This window comes from Mauremys mutica, chromosome 12, assembly GCF_020497125.1.
Source record: "Mauremys mutica isolate MM-2020 ecotype Southern chromosome 12, ASM2049712v1, whole genome shotgun sequence".
In the NCBI taxonomy this organism is placed as follows: Eukaryota; Metazoa; Chordata; order Testudines; family Geoemydidae; genus Mauremys; species Mauremys mutica.
Window position 1 is genome coordinate 17,297,882 of NC_059083.1, and position 19,415 is coordinate 17,317,296.

At 53.1% G+C, this 19,415-nt stretch overlaps 1 protein-coding gene across 2 annotated transcripts; it reads right to left on the reverse strand.

The window, feature by feature from the left end:
• Nucleotides 1–1,848: 1,848 nt before the first annotated feature.
• On the reverse strand, nt 1,849–13,018 carry LOC123346325 (C-type lectin domain family 2 member D-like). Of its 2 annotated transcripts, XM_044983664.1 has the most exons (5): nt 12,928–13,018; nt 12,130–12,234; nt 7,274–7,461; nt 5,997–6,100; nt 1,849–3,862 (listed from the first exon to the last, which is right to left on the reverse strand). In XM_044983664.1, the coding sequence occupies exons 1-5, from the start codon at nt 13,016–13,018 to the stop codon at nt 3,709–3,711; spliced, it is 642 nt and encodes a 213-aa protein (XP_044839599.1). In that variant the 3' UTR covers nt 1,849–3,708. The 2 variants fall into 2 exon arrangements, 1 of the variants encoding a protein (XP_044839599.1); XR_006572968.1 differs by lacking the exons at nt 7,274–7,461; nt 12,928–13,018 and having other exon boundaries at nt 12,130–12,486.
• Between the last annotated feature and the right edge of the window lie 6,397 nt (nt 13,019–19,415).

A 19,415-nucleotide genomic window follows, 5' to 3' on the forward strand; every position in this document is an offset into this window, starting at 1 on the left:
AGGTGCCAAGGAGAAAAGCATTCTCAAATCCTGCACACAGATACAAAACAGCTCTCTCTTTTTATACATAATTTCAACTAAGCATTCCCATCACTCCTCACACTCCTCCTCTCCCCCCACCTTTCATTCCCATGCAGCAAATACACTTTGCAATAGCAATCACATGAAGCAGTTAAGTCATACTTGGCAAAAACCATATTATCTCGTTAGTAACTTTTTCTTGACCCGTCATTCTGTTTCACTCCCTTCAGCCAGGTGCAAGCAGGCTGTATAATTGCCTCCTGGTACTGATAACTAGTTGTCACACATTCCATTCTTTCCATCTGGCCTGTGGGGTTAATTAAAGTCTAAACATGGAAGCGGTTCGGACAAGCAGAGGCCTGATACAGGGAGCCTTCATTGGCACTGTCATTTTCCATCCCTCTTTTAACACTGGGCCATGCCTGGTGCCACCAACAGAGCCAGAGGGCGGAGCAGCAGGGGGGGTTGGGCAGGGAAGGTGGATCCAGAGGGCGGAGCAGCGGGGGAGGGGGGGAGACTAAGGCAGGCTGGTGGCCTTGTGGGCCGAGTCCCAGGCAGAGTCTAGTCCCCCAGGCAGGGGGCAGAGACTGCAGGGGGAGTCAGACACTTTCTCAGCGGAGCACCACTTGCCCGGGCACACTCGGGTTAGGGGCCCAAGAGAGTCAGAGCAGGAGCGACGGGGAAAACACTGGCCTGATTTGTCCTTTAATAACAGGAGCCATTTAACCACGTGCTCCGGGCTGTAGCTTTGGGCTCCGGTCCCCCAGCCTCTGCAGCAGCCCCAGGTGCACTCGTGGCTTCGTCTCTTCCAGGTTCTCGGCCTAGCTGCAAATCTGGGATTCCTGCCACATGGAGACGCCGAGACGCGGCTTTGATGGCTCCCATCGTCGCTCTGGCAGGGGTGTTCCCAGCCCTCCCTGCCCCCCCGGCTCCATGTGTCCCATCCCCCCACCTCTGTCCTACTCATATTCGCTCCCCCTCCCATCTTCTCTGGCTCAGTGCTTGGGTCATAAACTATTTATAGAGGAGACAGTGTCCAAACTTCCCTCTGGCTCTGGTTACAGCTGAGTCACGAACCCCTGGCACTGCCTGGGGTCTCTCTGCTGAGCCCCTGGCCTGGCCTGGCCTGGCAGTGGGGGGGGGGGGTCTCTTTAAACAACAGGTGCACTGAGTTAAAGCCTCTCTCAGAGCTGGTTGCTCCCATCTGGTGCCACCATGTCACCACCTCTGGCTCCTGCTTCATTGGGAAGAAAACCTTTCCTCACCCGGCCATTGTTCACACCCTCTGCACCACAGGGGCTGCTGGGCTCCTGCTCCCCTCTGCCCAGGATCTAAGCAGGACCCCCCCACCTGTCCCATTTTAACAACCTGGGAAGAGCAGAGGTGACTTAAACCCCGCACCTGCCCTGGCTCTGCAGGGATGCAGGTGATAGCAACACACAGGGGCTAGTCCATACATTTTAAGGCCAGATGGGACCATTTGATCAAAGGCCCAGGCTGGGACTGTCAGAGCTGTCCAGTGCAGTTGGACGCACAGGTCCCAGTAAATTTCAGCTCCTTTGGGTCTCTTTGAATCCCCAGTCACCCCCTGTAACTGTGAAAGTAGATGCCCCGGGAGGATGCTCAGTCACTTACCTTGGGGCCCAGCTCCTGGAGGGCGGCCTGGTTGTCTCTGCTTCAGCCGGAGGTTTAAAACCATGTAGCCCTCTTTGTCCTCCATTGGCCAAGCGTGGCCCTGGTTTGATTTCCCAGCAGGTGCTCAGAAGGGGGAAGGAGCCCCCCCCCCCATCCCATTAACTGGCCCTCAGAGTTGGTGAATAAGTTTCTCTGCCCCTAGTTTAGCTGTGATGGACACTTGATGATTTTACACCCTCCACCAGCTGGTTTTTAATCCCTAATTAGTTACCTTAGAAGTGACTGTGATGCTGTTTTGAAATTTCCCAGATGCACATCTTGTGTGCAGGACAGACCAGAGGAACTCTGAATACATCGGAGAATAATGGTACCAGAATCATCAGTAACAGTGAATGCAGCTCCTGCCTGGAGGATTTCCATTCTCACTTGAAATCAATTCTATGTGAACCCCGCCACAGCAGCTTGGCAGGTAACCCTGGCTCCTACTGTCCCAGAACCAGGAGTCGCTCTCTCTGGAAGAGGTTGCAGGACTCACTGTAACGGAAAACACAGTCACCATGCTAAAGGGACACTGTCAGCCTGAAATACAATAGGCCAGATTCTCATTCGCACCAAGGCCCCTTTATTTACACCGCTCCAGCGGTGCCATCCCCTGCTGTTCAAAAACCATGCATAAGGCCCTCAAAAATCATGAGAGTTTTAGAAAAACAACACTTTGGGGGTTTTTGGTTACTTTCTGGTTTCTGGGCATCTAGGTCGCACTAAAGTCACATTTTCAAACTTTTCTGCCCAACCCTTTTTTAAATGAGAATCTTGGTTTGTTTAAAATCACCTGACTCCAGGAGCTGGGGCTTAAAGGAAAAACACCAAAAATCATGAGACTTGTGATAAAAATGTGAGAGTTGGTAACATGGGCAGTGAAAAGGAGGCTAAATGCGTGGGAAATTTTCGTTTCCAGGGTTATTTTTATTTCAACCAAAAACTGGAAAATTTCAACTAAAAAGTTTTCTGCTGTGATTTTCATTCTGGAAGAAAGGCAATTTTTTGTCAAGTAAAGTGGCTAGAAAATTTTCAATCAATTCTGCTCATAACTACAGCAGGAGAGCAATGTTCAGCCAGCAGGGTGATTTGTAAGTTGATGGGGCACCTTCTAACACTTTAGGTGTAGCAGTGATGTGCTGTACATCCCCAGCACTTCTGTCATCTTTCCTTTCATCAGTCTGGTAGGTGCAAGATCAATGCTGAGAGTGCCTCTGACGCTACAAAAACAGTTATTTTACTCTTTCCTTGTCAGCCTTCTCCTCTTTATCTCCACCTGGTTCTCACCATGTTCTGAGTGGGAGCTCTTTCGGTAGGAGCTTCCTATGTGTATGCACAGCACTTAACACAAAGGGGCCCCACTCCATGACTGGAGGCTCCCACCAATACTGTAATACTAATTATTAGGGCTGTCAATTAATCATGGTTAACTCACATGATTAACTCAAAAAAATTAACAGTGCCATGTGAATATCTGTTCTCACTTTCAGGTGACACTGTGAGCAAGAAGTGGGAGCATTATCTCCTGCAAATGTAAACAAACTTGTTTGTCTGAGCAAGTGGCTGAACAAGGAATAGGATGGAGTGGACTTGTAGGCTCTAAAGTTTTACATTGTTTTAGTTTTGGATGCAGGTTTCTTTTGTACCTAAATCTACACTTGTAAGTTCAACTTTCATGGTAAAGAGATTCACTAATACAAGTACTGTAATGCAATTGAAAATACTATTTCTTTTATTTTTACAGTGCAAATATTTGTAATAAAAATAAATGTAAAGTGAGCACTGTACACTTTGTATTCTATGTTGTAATTGAAATCAATATATTTGAAAATGTAGAAAACATCCAAAGTATTTAAATATATGGTATTCTGACGAACGGGGACATGGCTCATTCAAGTAGGTGAGAGTTGTATCCATGTCATTTCTGTGCATCTGAAGTGGGGTTTTATACCCACGATAGCTTATCTGTTAGTCTTTAAGGTGCCACCGAACTCCTTGTTATTTCTAGGAGGCTTATTTTGGAGCTCCCTTCCAGTGCGTTCCTTTCCCCATCACATACACCTCAGGTTTGCTACAGATCCACCGTCTTTCCATGGAGCACCGTGAGCTGCTGACCCCTTTCTCGTCATTCAGATACGCGCAGTCACCGCCTCCTCTTATCACAAACCTGCAACACAGAAGCCGGGAGCTGCAGTCAGGTGGAGCCCGGGCATTTTACACCCGTCACAGCCAGGGGAGCCTCTCTCCACAGTGCAGGCCTGAGTGCGCAGCAGCTCCTCTCACAGCCCCTCAGGAGCAGAGCGGAGCAAATCGTTCATTGTTCAGCTCAGGGGCCAAACTGAAATATAGTTTGGTTCAAACCAAAACTGATTTGTTTCCCCCTCCCCCCCCCTCACTGAAATGAAAACTCTTCATTTCAGCTCAAAAGACGCCTGAAAACAAAATGAAACAGAAAAAAAAAGTGTTGCATCAACCGACACATTTCATTTAACCCAAAACCAAGTTTTTCATTTCAATTTTGGGTGTTTTTCAACTTTTGTTTTTTGGGTTTTTTGTTTTTTTTTTTAAAGAAATAACTAAATTTCAAAAACAAAACATCAGTTCAAAACAAAAAGTCGAAGTGTTTAGATTTCACCGTTATTTTTTTAACTTCATTTTCTCCCCCCAGCCAAAAACTATTTGCTGGATTTGCAAATAGTTACATTGCCCCCAAAATGCACTTTTTGGGAAAGTTACTATTTGCTGGAGAAAAAAAAATATTGGCCTGACTCTATTCAGGATTCTCCCAACTGCACAGGCGGGTCTAAGAAGCTGGACTGGTCGCCATGAAGATGGGTGGATATTTTGATCCCACTCCCGGCTCACTCCCGCCCAGTCTGGGTTAGGACGGGCCCCTGGAGGTCCAGACTCCCCAGCACAACCCAGCCAGGCTGCCGCTGGGCAGAGACTCCAGATGCATTTGCACGGCAGGGAGCAGCTGTAACCACCAGGTGAAAGAGCCAGATGGGGACTCCCTGGACACTTTCCATCGGCCCGTCAAGGCAGAGGCCTCTCAGGACAGACTGCACCGAAGTGGCAGCAGCACAGGGACTGCAGCACAAACACAGCAGTGTTGTGAGATGACATCAGCTCTTGCAGTGCCTCACGTTAGCGCTGGAGGCAGCACTTTGGCCCTGGGTGAAGGGCAGGATCAAGGCAAACCCCCCACATGGGGCTCCCCACGTTCCCATCCCAGCTAGTGACAGGTCACATACACCACAGTCATCTGCCAGGGGGGCCAGCGCCACTCTGAGCAGACTAGGGTCTCCCCCACCCCCAGTCTGTCTCCAGGTGGGTTGGGTCCATCCCAGAGAAGGGAACACCCTCCCACCTGAGCAGAGGACTCTGGGTGGGATCCCCCATTGACATTATCTCAGTCAAGCCTTGAGGAGGTGGCAGCAGCGAGGACTCCCCATGAAGAGTCCTCTACTGGGATGGGCTTCGGGGAACCCCTCAGGGCAGCAAGTTTCAGAGTTAACATCCCATTGAGATGCATGGAGCAGTTCCCCCTTCTGAGCTATTGGCTCAGGCTCTCTGCAGACTCAGGCAGGTGCTGCTATGTTGGTTACACTCAGGTCACATTTCCCAGCAACCACAAGGAACAGAGACTTTTGTCTATGTGACTGTACTGCAATCACATGACTCCAGGATCTGAGGCCCCAAACATGCACTATAGTGCCTGGACCTTGGTCAAGGCTCTCTGGGCATATAGAGTTAGGTTGCTAGATTTATACTGGGCACCTGAATGGCAGTGGCCTGTGACAGTTTGGGGAATACATACCTGCATGAACTCCTGGGTCCCTATTTGTTTTGTGACAGACCATTTGATCGCAAATTTTAACATCGGTGCCTTGTTGCAGATTCAGAGGCCTCACCGACCAAGTCACTCAAACCTGCTGGCTGCAATCCTCCAGCTCCCTCCTTTTCCCAGGGGTGGGGGTGGTGTCAGACACCCCAGGGACCTCGCTGAAGAGGGCAGGGGAAGGACAGCAAGTGTCCCAGCTGAAATCCCAGCACGCTGCAAGGGCACCTCTGGCTGTGGCGGGCTCTGTCTCCGGCCCAGCACCGTGCTGCGGGGAGGAGACGAGAGTTCCGGGACACACCGGCTCCCATTGGTCTCTGATACACGCAGGACGTGAATGGACCAGGGTCGTGTCTGGTTGTTTCAGTAGCACTGAATGGTGGATCCACCTGAACTTAAACAGCTCAGATACCAGAAACCCCAAGCCCAGGGAATTAGTAAACAGGGATGAGAGACTTACAGGCGGTTGAATTCGGTGCCATTGGTCCATTTCCAGGGCTGCCCCTGCTCCCTCCGGAGGCCGATCCAGTGGTCATGGACACCCTTATAGCACACCAGGAACATCTTAAAGAAAGCCGAGGGACATTATAGATCAGCCCCAGCTCTGGTGCCTCCTCCCCCCACGGCTCTGTGCTGCAGAGAATCCCAGTCACACATTGAAGGGGCTCAATTTATTTTCAGAAGGACGCTGGATTTCCCCCTCTCTCGTGCAAAGCACAAGGTCTCCAGGCAGTATTAACCCTCCCACCGCACACAGCAGCCCCGCCCCTGTGCTCCCAGTCACCCGCACCCCAAGTTCCCCTGGCCTGGGGGCAGCTGCTAGGTCTGAGCTCTCTGCGGCAGCTGCTCTTCTCACAGAGCAGCCGCCGCTCACCACAGCAAGATAAGAGACGGGGTCAATCTGAAAAGGGAGTGGTCAATGCTGACAGGAGGCCCCCAAACCCCCATCCTCAGCCAAGAAGGGGAAGTGTGAGAAGACCCTCTGCATCAGTAGTTCTCGACCAGAGGTATGTGTACCCCTGGGGATACACAGGGGTCTTCCAGGGGCACATCAACTCATCTAGAGATTTGCCTAGTTTTACAAGCTACATGAAAAGCAGTAGTGAAGTCAGTTCAAACTAACATTTCATACAGACACTGACTTGTTTATACTGCTCTATGTACTGTACACTGACATGTATTTTCAATATTTCTGTTCCAATTAATTTTATAATTATATGGCAGAAGTGAGAAAGGCAGCAGTTTGTCAGTAATAGTGGCTGTATTTGTAAGCAAGATGAAACTGGGGGTACACAAGATACATCAGCCTCCTGAAAGGGGTACAGTGGTCTGGAAAGGTTGAGTCACTGCTCTACATCCTCAGCCAGCGAGAGAGGAGCCCCCCCAGCCCCAATCCTCAGCTGGCAGCGCTTTCCCACCCCCAGAACAGGAGCACTGCCTGTGTTCTCCATCCCACTCCAGGCAGCCAACAGGCCAGGAGATGCCCGAGCTAGCCCAGCCCTAGAGGGGCTGTCTCCTACGGAAGGATGGGGGCAGCTGAGAGTGGGTGATCTCTAGTGTTTGGGTGTGACCATAGGGGAGCCCTGGGTCTAGCCAGGGCTGGGATTCAGCTGCTGGTTGTTCATTCGCTCCGTCCTCCCAGCACAAGAGGGCTCAGAGCTGCTCCTCGCCCCCAGGTCCTACTGCAGCTGGTGCTGTGCCAAGGCCAGTGTATCCCAATTAGAGAGAGTCTCTCACCCTGTCCTGCTCACTGTCGATCCCAGCCAGGGAGGCACCGAGGGAGGAGCAGTTGCTCCGGCTGTAGTTCCAGTTCCCTTCAGTCTCAGAGAAATAGTAGCATTTCCCTCGGTACCTGACCCAGCCGTCCGGGCCCCAGGGCACAGCAGGGGGCCCCAGATCAGTTGACTGAAGCTTAGGTCTCAGCACTGAGAATGAGACAGTAACATGTGGTGTGAGTGGGACCTGCCGCCCAGCCATGAGGAGAACACGGGGAGATGAGCCCCTGAGCCCCAGGCTTCTGAGACACCTCCAACCCTGGCAGGTGCTGGGAGGGAGCCAGGAGGACACTGGGAATCCAGCCCCAGAGGGGCATTATCTGACCCTGGCCTCACTCTCTTGGGTTCCTATTCAAGAGCTCATGCTATGAAACCCAGCACAGAGCTGGGCCCAAGCTCAGTGTTAGAGCAGGGGGTGGGCAGGGAGCTGCAGAGGGAGGGGACAGTTATCGGGGTGAGGGGGCAATAATTAATAGATAAGAGATCAAATTCAAAATGATTTGGCAGGTCTGTTACCCCAAAGAATCCTGCTAGCCTGGGGCCGGGGCTGCTTCTCCCCTGTGCCTGCTCTGCACTTGGCTTCCCAGGAGAGGCAGGTTGAGATGAAGATGGGAACAAACTCCCTGCCCTTCACCAGACTGAACACCCGCTGCCCGGGCCCGTCCAGCACAGCCAGACCTATGGCAATGGAGATGTTTGCCAGGTTATGTTTGCCTGGCAGGAAGGGACACACCCAGCCTAGGGGTGTCACACAGCTCACAGCATTTCATCCCAGGCACAAGACCAACAGTTGCATGTTCAGAGGAATAAAAGGCAGGTGAATAGCTGAGGGATTTGAAGTAATTTCAGTCGGACACAAAATGGCCACTAGGAGGCATCAGACCTCAAGCAATAGGAGAGGGCCTGTGACACTGACGGACCAGGAACGTTTTAACTTGATTCATCTCTTACGTAGAGCCATTTCTTCTCCCACATACCACTGCAAGAAGGAAACTCGTTGGAAACCCTCACTGGAGCCCTTTCAATGCCCCAAGAGCGCAGCAGCAGGGTCACCCATGTAAACCATGAAGGAGACCTGTGAGGCCAGTGCAGTGGATGAGTAGCCAGAGTCAGAGTTGTTAGGGTCACTATGGTAAGAGCTGCTAACCCAAATACCCCAAGACAACCTGCTTCAACACAAGTAAAGACACCTCCCCAACCGCACACCCTGAGTTATCACCCCACACTGGAACCCATGTGCGGTATCATTAAACAGTTACAACACATACTCCGGGGGGACCACAGCCTGAAAGATCTTTCCTAAACCCCCCTCTTCTGGCCTTCAAACCCTCCAACCTTATCATCAGAAGCAAGTTCCCCACAGATCAGGACAACCACTCAAAGCGACACTAGACTCTGCCAGGACAACAGATGCAAAACCTGCAGTCATAGCTCCACCACTACGATTATCAACACAACACCTTTCAAGATCCATGGATCCCACACATGCCTATACAACATCTGGGGTAACCTCAGCCAATGCATCAAATGCCCCAACAACTACTATGTGGGTGAAACCAGACAATCATGACACTCTTGAATGAACTCACACAGAAAAATTATAACAAACAAAAAACCCACTATCACTCATGGTTGAACACTTGTTACAAAAGCAGCAAAGAATCCTGTGGCACCTTATTGACTAACAGACATTTTGGAGTATGAGCTTTTGTGGGTAAATGTACTTGCATCCGACGAAGTGGGTATTCACCCACGAAAGCTCATGCTCCAAAATGTCTGTTAGTCAATAAGGTGCCACAGGATTCTTTGCTGCTTTTACAGATCCAGACTAATACGGCTACCCCTCTGATACTTGTTACAAAGTAATCACTTGATATCTGACCTCAGTACTCATCCTCAAAGGAAACCTGCCCAACACCTTCAAAAGACAAGCCTGGAAGCTTAAAGTCATAACTTTGCTAGACACTAAGAATCCTGGACTGAGACACTGGATTTATGGCTAATTATAATAATCTGTGACCCACTAGCCCCCTTGTTTTGTTTTATGTCTGCAGAGGTGTTAATGAGCCACTCCACCTTGAATGGTCCCTCAGAATGCACATTAATTACTTATTCTAAACAATCTGTTCCACCTTGTGACTCCTTGAGAACCTTTGCAAGACCTGAAGAAGAGCATCTGTGTAGCCCAAAAGCTTGTCCCTTACACCAGCAGAAGTTGGTCCACGTGATGGGGTGTCTGCCCCACACAAGGTTGGGAGGGGTTAAATTGGCTAAATGGGCCAATTAACTGTCCAGGCTGCACCTGGAGGAAGAGCCAGGAAGCAGGGATTGATTAGATGAGGCACAGCCAGATGGGAAGAGGAGAGGCCTGTATAAAGCAGAGGAACTGAGAACAGAAAGGGGCTGCAGGGACATTTCCTGAGATGTGACCACAGACGGGGGGGAGGGAAGATATATATATAGGCAAGGCCAGGTCCAGTGATAAGCAGATTAGTGCAGAGCTTGTCTAGGGTCCCTGAACTGGAACCTGGAGTACAAAGCAGGCCCAGGTTCCCTACCAGCCACTGGGGAAGTGGCACTGGGCAGGCAGTGGAGAACAGATTGCCTGGTCACGAAGAGAGAGCTGGAGCTCCTGGAGAGAGAGAACAATGGGTGGAGAGACCACCAAAGGAGGAACAAAAACAACGAGGCGTACTAGTGGCACCTTAGAAACTAACATTTATTTGGGCATAAGCTTTCGTGGGCTATAATCCACTTCATCAGATGCATGGAGTGGAAAATACAGTAGGAAGATCTATATAACAGTACATGAGAAGATGGGAGTTGCCTTATCAAGTGGGGGGTGGTAGAGACAATTCAATTAAAGTGGGCTATTAACAGGACAAAAAGTCACCTTTGTCGTGGTAATCAGGGCGGCTCATGTCAAACAGTTGACAAGAAGGTGTGAGTAACAGTAGGAGGCCCAGCACCTGGAAGGAGCTGATCCCCAGAGTGACCAGCAGGAGGTACCCTCTGTGGTGAGTGGACCCCCATGGCAGTCCAGTAAAACATTATCTCACTCACCCTGGCTCTAAAATTGGGAGAACATTAGGAGCTGAAGCCTTTGTGATCTAAGAACAAGCAGCATGTGCACAAGGCATGTATTTCCCTACAGATAATGATGCAGAGCCATGCACTCTGGTGCATGGAATGGAGTAGAGCAGTCCATGCATAAGACATTTTATGGCATCTCTTCAGTGTATAATTTGTATCACTCATTTTAGGGAGTAGCTGCAGCTGAGAGCAGCACAATTTCAAACTTCACAGCCTCTGCAGAGTGCTGGATATGTGACTGTGTAGGCCCCCAGGGGAGGGGCTGCCAGGTCTACTAGGCCCCTTTAAATATTGCACAACAGCAATACAGCAAGGAGCTTTCAGTTCTGGGGCCTCTAACTGGTGCCACCTTCACCCTGTGTCCCCATTGCAAAATGCTACTGGTTCTGGGGTGCTCCCTGCACCTGTAAGTGCGCAACCCCAAACTCACAGGTGCTGCCTTGCACTGTGTGAGCCAATGCTGCCCATTCCAACAGCCTGTCGTTACAGCAGGGAGCTGGGAGTAGGGCCTACCGATAGCAGGGCAGTTTGCACCAGTGCACTCTGGGTGAGATAGTTACACCAGTGCACACCCCTGGTGTAGATGCACTGGAACCAGAGCGAGCCATGCAGCAACTCACTGCTGTGAGCTGCACCAGCTTGTCTACATTAGCAGTTTGTACCAATTCACCTCCACTGACATTACATCAGCACAGAGGATTCCTAATGCAGGCAGACCTGGATTCAACCCCCTCTGCTAGCGCTAAACCCTCCTGGGGTCCAGTGATCCAATCCCAGGGAAAGAGAGAAATCCCCTGCTGGGAGCATGTCACAGCACCCTCTTCCCCAGGCTACTGGGCAGATACAGCAGGGTTCACATTCACCACGAACAGCCGCCCTCTGCACTAACATGCACTGTCTGTGCAAACCGGGGGAGTGAATGGAGCTAAGCAGGGCCGGCTTTAGGCCAATTCCCCCGAATCGGGCCCCGCACCTAAGAGGGCCCCGGGCCCAGTGAGAATCTCTTCCCTGGCTAGAGGCACCTTTTAAATTTTTTACTCACCTGGCAGCGCTCCGGGTCTTCGGCGACGGGTCCTTCGCTTGCTCTGGGTCTTTGGCGGCGGGTCCTTCAGTGCCACTGAAGTGCAGCTGAAGACCCAGAGCAAGCGAAGGACCCGCCGCCAAAGACTCGGAGCACCGCCCGGTGAGTACAAGCCCCATGTGTTTTTTACATTTTTTTTTAATATAGTCATCCCTGCCGGGGCCCCGTTGAAACGGTTCGAATTGGGCCCCGCACTTGCTAAAGCCGGCCCTGGAGCTAAGGGACCCTTCACTGCCACAGTCCTCAAGGGGTGAGTTTCAATGCTGCAATAATGGAGGTGTCGACACTGAATTCTGCGGCTCATTTCAGCCTGGCCCTGGGCATGACCCGGCAATGCAGGAAGGCCAGGCTGGTACCTCAGGGTGACATGCTGCAGGCAAAGGGCTCATTGTTGCTCTGAATCTTGTCCCCTCAACCACCCCCAGGAAGGTGGGAGCTAACATGAATCTGCTCATCCCAACCCACAGAGAGAGGCCTCACATGCGGGTCTCTGGGAGGGAGCGGGAGAAGGGTCTGCAAGGAACATCCTCTGGGAATCCTCTGGCCCAGCTGCTGAAGCTAGACAGGCCATGAGGAGAGACTGACTACGGTAGCTCCAGGGAGGCAAAGACGGGGGGGGGGGGAGAAGGGCATTGGAAATTCACCTGCCAGATGAGCGATGACAGCGATCAGAACCAAGAACACGGATGTGAGGACGACAGCTACGATGATGGTACGTGCTTTGTGTGTCCTGCAGTTACAACGAGGTTCTGAAACACAAAGACCCGTCAGGCCGGGCTGCGAGGACACGTCTCACTGACAGCACCAGGGCTGGAGCTGCCCTAGAACATGCCCCGTTCTGTCGATGGCTCCTCCCGTCAGACGCTCTGGGAGAGGCGCCCGGAGGGTCAGGCAGGCTGGGGCTGGCAGAACAGTCCCTCCTTCCCCTCAGCCCAGTGCCCTCCCTGGCACCCCCAGCCAGGCTGTCACGGCGCCTGGTGAGCTCAGGGGCACAGAGATAAGGACCCGCATGTTCTGCTGGCAGGAGCTCAAGCTGCCCCCCCATCCCCACCCCCGCGCCGTGCCCCCTGCCGAGCGCTGGCTGGGCCCACACTGCCGAGTGCGCCTGTCCCCGCACACTGGAGTCTCGCACTGGCCACACACAGCAGAAGGGGGGAGAAGGAACCAGACAGAGCTGGGCCAGGGCTGTCCCAGGGGGTCTGACACACCCAGCCCAGGAGGCCCCTGCCCAGCCCCACGGGCACCGCTGTGTGCGCCAGGCAGCAGCTGGGAGCCGGGATCGGTGCCCCGAGAGCCCCGGGGGGAGATCCAGTCCCTGCTGCCCACAGACGGGGGGGGGGGGGGGTGCTGGGCACTGGCTGCTGCCACTGAGAACATGGCCCCATGTGGGGCAGCCTCAGGGTCTCTCTCCAGCCTGGTCCCAGGCAGCGACGCCCCATTACCTGGCTCCCCGACAGTCTCCTGGTGTCCATCACTATTATCATTCTCCTGCAGCAGCTCTTTGCTCTCAGCAGCCCCAGGTGCTGACTCCATTGTCTCTCTCGGTGACACTCAGGCTACAGATGCTGCTGCAGGCACTGGACTGGGATCAGCTCCTCTGTCTGACTGGGTCCAATTCAGTGGCAGCAGTGAAGCTGAGCTGGGGCAGGGATCCTGACCCTGGCTCCTGCTCTGGACTCTCCAGCCAATGTTGAAGCTGAAACAGACCAAGCAAGACAGACCTAGCAGGGTGATTTATGGTTTCTCATTCCCTGCCCAGCGGGGCAACTCCCTACTAGAGGTGGTGCCATGATGATTAAACCCCCTTGGCCCCATCGGCCCCTACACCCCAAAGGGCTTTAGAGACCTGATCTGCTACAGGCCCCACCCATCAGGAAGGCGGGGGAGGGGGAGAGAAGAGATATGGTTGCCAGGCACCTGGTTTTCAACCAGAAGTCCAATTAGCCACAGCAGCCAGCTCCACAGCAAGATGTTCCTCTGGCTCCTAGGCGCAGGGGCAGCCAGGGGGCTCCGCACACTGCCCCTACCTGCAGCGCGAGCATCAACCCCACAGCTCACATTGACCAGGAACCACAGCCAATGGGAGCAGTGTGGGCAGCACCTGCAGACAGGGGCAGTGCACAGAGCCTCCCTGGCTGCCCCTAGGAGCCAGAGGCATAGGCAGCGGGTTATATCTGTGTGCGGTGCTCGAGCACCAGGAATATTCAGGGCTGGGGGCCCTGCTCCAGCAATATTTGAAGCTGGGTCTCTCCCCTGGCCCTGCCTGGATCAGGCCCCAGCCCCCATGGGTCTCCGCCCCCACCCTGCCCCTCCGCATCCCTGCCTGACAGAAAGCAGCGGGCACTTCTCCCCTGCCTGCTTCTCCTGCCAGAGTAGAGCAGCTCCCGGCAGAACTGCTGTCTGCTGCCCCAGGGTCCTAGTGCCCGACCCCCACCCGGCAGGGCAGGCTTACCCTGCCCTTCCACCCCAGCCAGAGCCCTCATCTCCCCTGCACCCTAATCCTCAGCCCCAGTCCTCAGCCCTCCCACATCATGAATCCCTCATCCTCAGCCCTCATCCCTGCACTCCCTCCTATCCCCAAACTCCCTCCCGGAGCCTGCACCCCTCACCCCTTCCTACACCCCCACCCCAGAGCCTGCACCCAAACTCCATCCCAAAGCCTGCACCCCTCCTGCACCCTAATCCCCAGCCCAGGATCTGCACCCCAGACCTCCCCCCCAGCCCCCTCCCAGAGCCTTAGGCAGGTGGGGGCAGAGTTTGGGGGCGGGTTCTGGGCACCACCAAAATTTCTACAAACTTGCCACCCATGGCCAGAGGGACACGTCCCCACTTCCCAGGGAGCCACCTGAGGTCAGATCCACCTGTAGCCTGCACCCCAAACCCCCTCCTGTGCCCCTGCCCCAGCCTGGAGCCACCTCCAACATTCTGATCCCCTCGGGGCCCCCTGCACCCAAACCCCTCAGTCACAGCCCCACCCCAGAGCCTGCACCCACAGCCAGAGCCCTCCCCACTGTCCCAGCCTGGTGAAAATGAGCAAGCGATGGAGGAAGGGGGAATAGAGGGAGCAAGGGCAGGGCCTCAGAGAAGGGGCAGGACAGGGGGTCTCTCACTGCCCAGTCACCCCGACACACGGGGGGAACCCGGCTGCCCCCAGGCACCGCGCCCCTTCGCCAGGACATGTCTAACGGCGGCTTCCCGGGACTGCGGGACTCTCTACCCCGCTCGGTCCTTCAGTCCCTCCAGCCCGGGGCGGCCTCGTACCGGCACCTCTTACCCGAGCGTCCCGCGGACTCGTATCACGGGGATCGGAGCCTTCACCGGCGGCCACGGGCTTCTGCTGTTCCCAACACTGCGCGTTACTGGCTCCGCTCCAACCCCTGTGCCGGGCTTTTATACCTCGCCCCAGCTGGTGGGCGGTTCTCTGCGCCGTCGGCCAGTCACAGGGCGCGCCCCTGTGAAGATGACACTTTAAGAAAAATCTTGTTTACCTAAAGTCACTCCTTGCAATGTTTCTAAAAATGTAACAAAAAAAATGTGTAGTCAAGATTTCTGACTTATTTTCAAGGTTTGTATAAAAGTAGTGCTGAAAATGGAGCAGAAAAAGGGATTATTTTGTAAACACTTTGTGCATTGTGTTGATAAGAGAGTATATCTTGTAAGAGTTAAATAAAGTTTTATTTTAGCCTACTTGAAAAAAAAAACTCTGCCTCCTGACGTCACTGCCTCACCCGCCTCGTGGCTAGTTGGCTGGCAGCCCACTAGGGGCAGTATGCCCCAAGGTCTGGTGCTTCTGAAATGTTGACATGCGCACTGGAGCACAGGCTCTGACCAGGGCAGTTGCTTCAAAGTTCAGCCTGGATAGCACAGTGCAATGTGTGTGTGACTGATCTGTCTGCAATAACCACTGAGAGAGAGAGCTCTTAGCTCGCTGCCTGTCAAGATTTGGCGAAGCAGAACTCACTTAGCAGAGAGACATTGCACACTGAGATCTGCTGCTAAATATGAGTCGGAATGTCCTTAAAGACACGTTCGGAATGGAATGTAAACAGAACTTCTGTTTACATTCCATTCCGAACGTGTCTTTAAATGTAAACAGAACTTCTGTTTACATTCCATTCCGAACGTGTCTTTAAATGTAAACAGATTTGGTTTGCGCCCCTCGGCTTTGTGAGCCCGAGGCAAGTGCCTCAGTCGCCTCACCCTTGTTACGGCTCCGTACATAGCAGACAGGACACTGCCATGGCACACAGGCCCCGGTTCTTACATGCTCAGAGAAATTCAAATCCAGCTCTGCCTTCACTAACATTGTCATGCCACAGTAGGGGGGAACATGCTGTCCCTTGGCAGCGCTCCCCAGCGTTACAAAGTCCAGGCAGTTGGAAGTGGAAAATAACTACAACCCGCCCACTTCTGCTAATGCAGCTCAGAAGCTGCTCAGGGCTTTGTGGTATGATCTCAGCTGTCAGGCTCCTCCTGTTTATTACTTTAGCCCAAGGCTCAGTACAAAGTAGCTCCCTTAGTTCATACAGGAGTGGGCTCTGATTAAAGAGAACTGCCCATTGTTCTGCAGTAGGGTCGCCAACTTTGTGTTTAAAAAAATAAGTTTTCTGAGCACCCTCACTGCACCCCTCTTATGGTCAAGATGGGGGCCAAAGTGTCCACAAAACACAAGTTTACAGAGCTGCTCTGCTCCCTTGTCTTCTACACCCATTAGAGACCTGCCCCCTCTATCGTCGCCAAATCCATATATGTAACTACCTGCGACAACACCACCTGCGCAGCAGAATGGGAACCAAATAGTCTGACAAAATCACCACCAATGCCGTGCTACGGCTGGCAGCCATGCCAGCGTGGAAGCTATGCTAGCGCGGAGGCAAACGACCTGGGTCAGCCACGCCCTACGTACCGGTATGGATAACAATTGACTGCCTAAGAGAGTTCTGTACAGCGAATTCTGTACAGCGAATTTGAAAAAGTCAGTAGGAAGGTCGGCTGCCCCAAACGCCGCTACAAGGATTGCGTCAAGCGGCACATACAGGCTGCTGGGCTGGACTTAATGACCTGGGAGAATACGGCCCTTGGCAGGCAAGCTTGGCACCCTGCTTCGAAGGAAGCAGAATGATCAACAGAATATTGCTGTGGCACCTTGGCTGCCAATAGGAGACTGTTTGCATAGAGCAGATCAGGGCGGGTTAGAAATATTCTCCCCAGTGGGGCCAGGCTGCAGCTCGCGGCAGCTGAGGGATAAACCGAACTCTGAGCTGCCCAGAGACACCTCTGGCTGGTTCATGCCTTGGGACACGGTTACATTTTATCTTCGGATCAGGGTTTGTTGTTGCTGATGGTCCCTTTGCTACAAGAATCTTCAGAGGTTTGCTACAGGCTGTTAGTGTATAGCCTTGGGGGCAACAGTTTTAGGAAGAAATCGCTGGAGACACTACGTCTACACTACCCGCCGTATCGGCGGGTAGCGATAGATTTTTCAGGGATCGATATATCGCGTCTCATCTAGACGCGATATATCGATCCCCGAACGCCCTTATATCGATTCCGGAACTCCGCCACCGCGAATGGCGGTGGCGGCGTCGATATGGAGAGCCCCGGAGATCGATCCCGCGCCGTGAGGACGGGTAAGTTATCGATATAAGATACTTCGACTTCAGCTACGTTATTCACGTAGCTGAAGTTGCGTATCTTATATCGATTTTTCCCCTTAGTGTAGACCAGCCCGGTAGAGAGCTGTAAACCTTGAAGAAGCGATTTATTGCCACGCACTGAACTAGACAAAAACCAGCTAAAACTGGCTGGGCTATCCCCTAATAATCTAACTCAGTTGTCTACGTCAACAAAATACACAACAGTCAGAAATGCTGGTCTATTTTTAGCTGGACATTTTAGTTTGTTCTGCACAGTCAGTTCAGATGGGGCTGGCTGAATGCCACAAATTACTCAAGACTTTTCCCCCTCTAACATATCATGTTATAGAAACAGCAGAGCCTGCACCACTAGCTGTAGGCGTTAGTTGATAAGAAGAGGAACAGAAAACAAAGTAATGTCATGTGACCTCTCCCTGAGAGAGCAACTGCCCTCTGTGCCAGCAGCAGCTCCTGACTCTAAGTCACTTTAGTGCACAAAGCAGTCATAGGGTTACATGTCTGTCTCCCTGCTTCCACCCCACCAGCCAGCTACAAAGAAGGCTCTGTCCTTCACATAGATCCTAATGGGTCCCCCCTGCTCTAACCACTCTATGCCCACTCCCCTCCCAGACTAGCAGGGGATAGATGTTGCTCTGCTCTTCTCTCTCTCCCTGTGGGTGTCTGTGTGGGCAGGAGGAGCAGGTGTGGGTGGTTTACAGGAAGCTCACCCATTACCCTGGCTCAGTTCCAAACCAGGGATTTAGAAGCGAGGACAGATTTTCTCCCCCTGCCTGGAGAAAGTAGAGACTTGGCTTTATAGACACTCAGGGGGAAAAGGTGAGGAGAGGCGAGATGTGGGGGAAGGAGTTAAAAAAAGGATTCAGCCCTATAGACACCCACAGGTGATTTGGGACACAGAGAGACAAGGGGCTGAGAGGAGAGATTCAGCCTATAGATATCCAGGGAGCGGGTCCCCCTCAAGAGTAGCCTGGTCCCAGTCTTGGAAGGGGCTTGAAGGTTTCCAGGGGCTCAGGGGCTGCTTTTTCCTGGTGAGCTTATGGGTCTGGCCTGGGGGGACTTTCATGTTCCTTCCCAGCTACAGCGTGTTGCAAACCCCCCCCCCCCATGCACACACAATGGAGAAGCCTCCCTCCCTCTCCCCTTCCAAATCTCTCCCTGCACCTCATGCAGAAGAACCTCCCACCCAGCTTGGGTTCCCCTCTCATGCCCCCAGGAACAGTGAAGCGATAATAACCCAGCGGTAAATGAGCTGCACGTGGGGTGACTGCAGAGTGAGCAGCACAGGAAGGACTCACTCCCAGGAGGGTTAGTACCAAGGTGCTTTGGCTTCCTGCAGTTGAGGAGAAAAAAATATTTCACAAGCAACATCATCGACACAGTGCCCAGAGCAGGGGAAAAGGTCGGAGCCTCATTGCAATTATTGAGTCACTGGCACTGAGGTCCACAGAGTCACTGGCACAGAGCTGTGGAGCAGAGATCTCTCCCCGTTCCTCCTGTGGGATTGAGGATTACGCCTTTAAGGGCTGAGCTTCCCAGGCAGAGAATCTGGGCAGGGCACTGGGCAGCTCTGGTGGCTCCACACAGCCAGGCCTCAGACCCAGAATAAAGCTTTGCTCTTGCAAGCACCATAAGGCCTCAGGCCCTGATCCCCAAAGGTATTTAGGTGCCTCACTTCCAAATTAGTTGACCAGACAGCAAATGTGAAAAATCAAGATGGGGGTGGGAGGTAATAGGAGCCTATATAAGAAAAAGACCCAAAAATCGGTACTGTGCCTATAAAATCAGGACATCTGGTCACCCTACTTCCAAACTGGGGGCATTAGGTGCCTAGATACCTCTGAGGGTCTGTGACATAGGGCCTGAGTGAGAGAGTTGGAGAAAGTGACCAGCCCTGTAGCCACCCAGGGAGGCAGAGGGGTGTGTGTGTGTGTGTTGGGGGGGAATTGGAGGGATAGGGGAGAGATTCAGGCCTCTGTGACCTACATTTGACCCCGTCATCTTGGCCAGTTCCGACAGCTCAGCAGCAGGAGCGTAACGCTGACCCCAATGGAAGTGTCATTGGGTCCCCACTGAAGCGAAAGGCCCTGTTTGTTCCCAGGGGCAGCTCCAGGCCCCAGCATGCCAAAGCACGTGCTTGGGGCGGCATGCCAGGGGGGCACTCTACCAGTCGCCGGGAGGGCGGCAGGCGGCTCTGGTGGACCTCCCTGCTGCCGCCCTCCTGGCGACCGGAAGAGCACCCCCTGCAGCATGCAGCTGTGCTTGGGGCGGCAAAA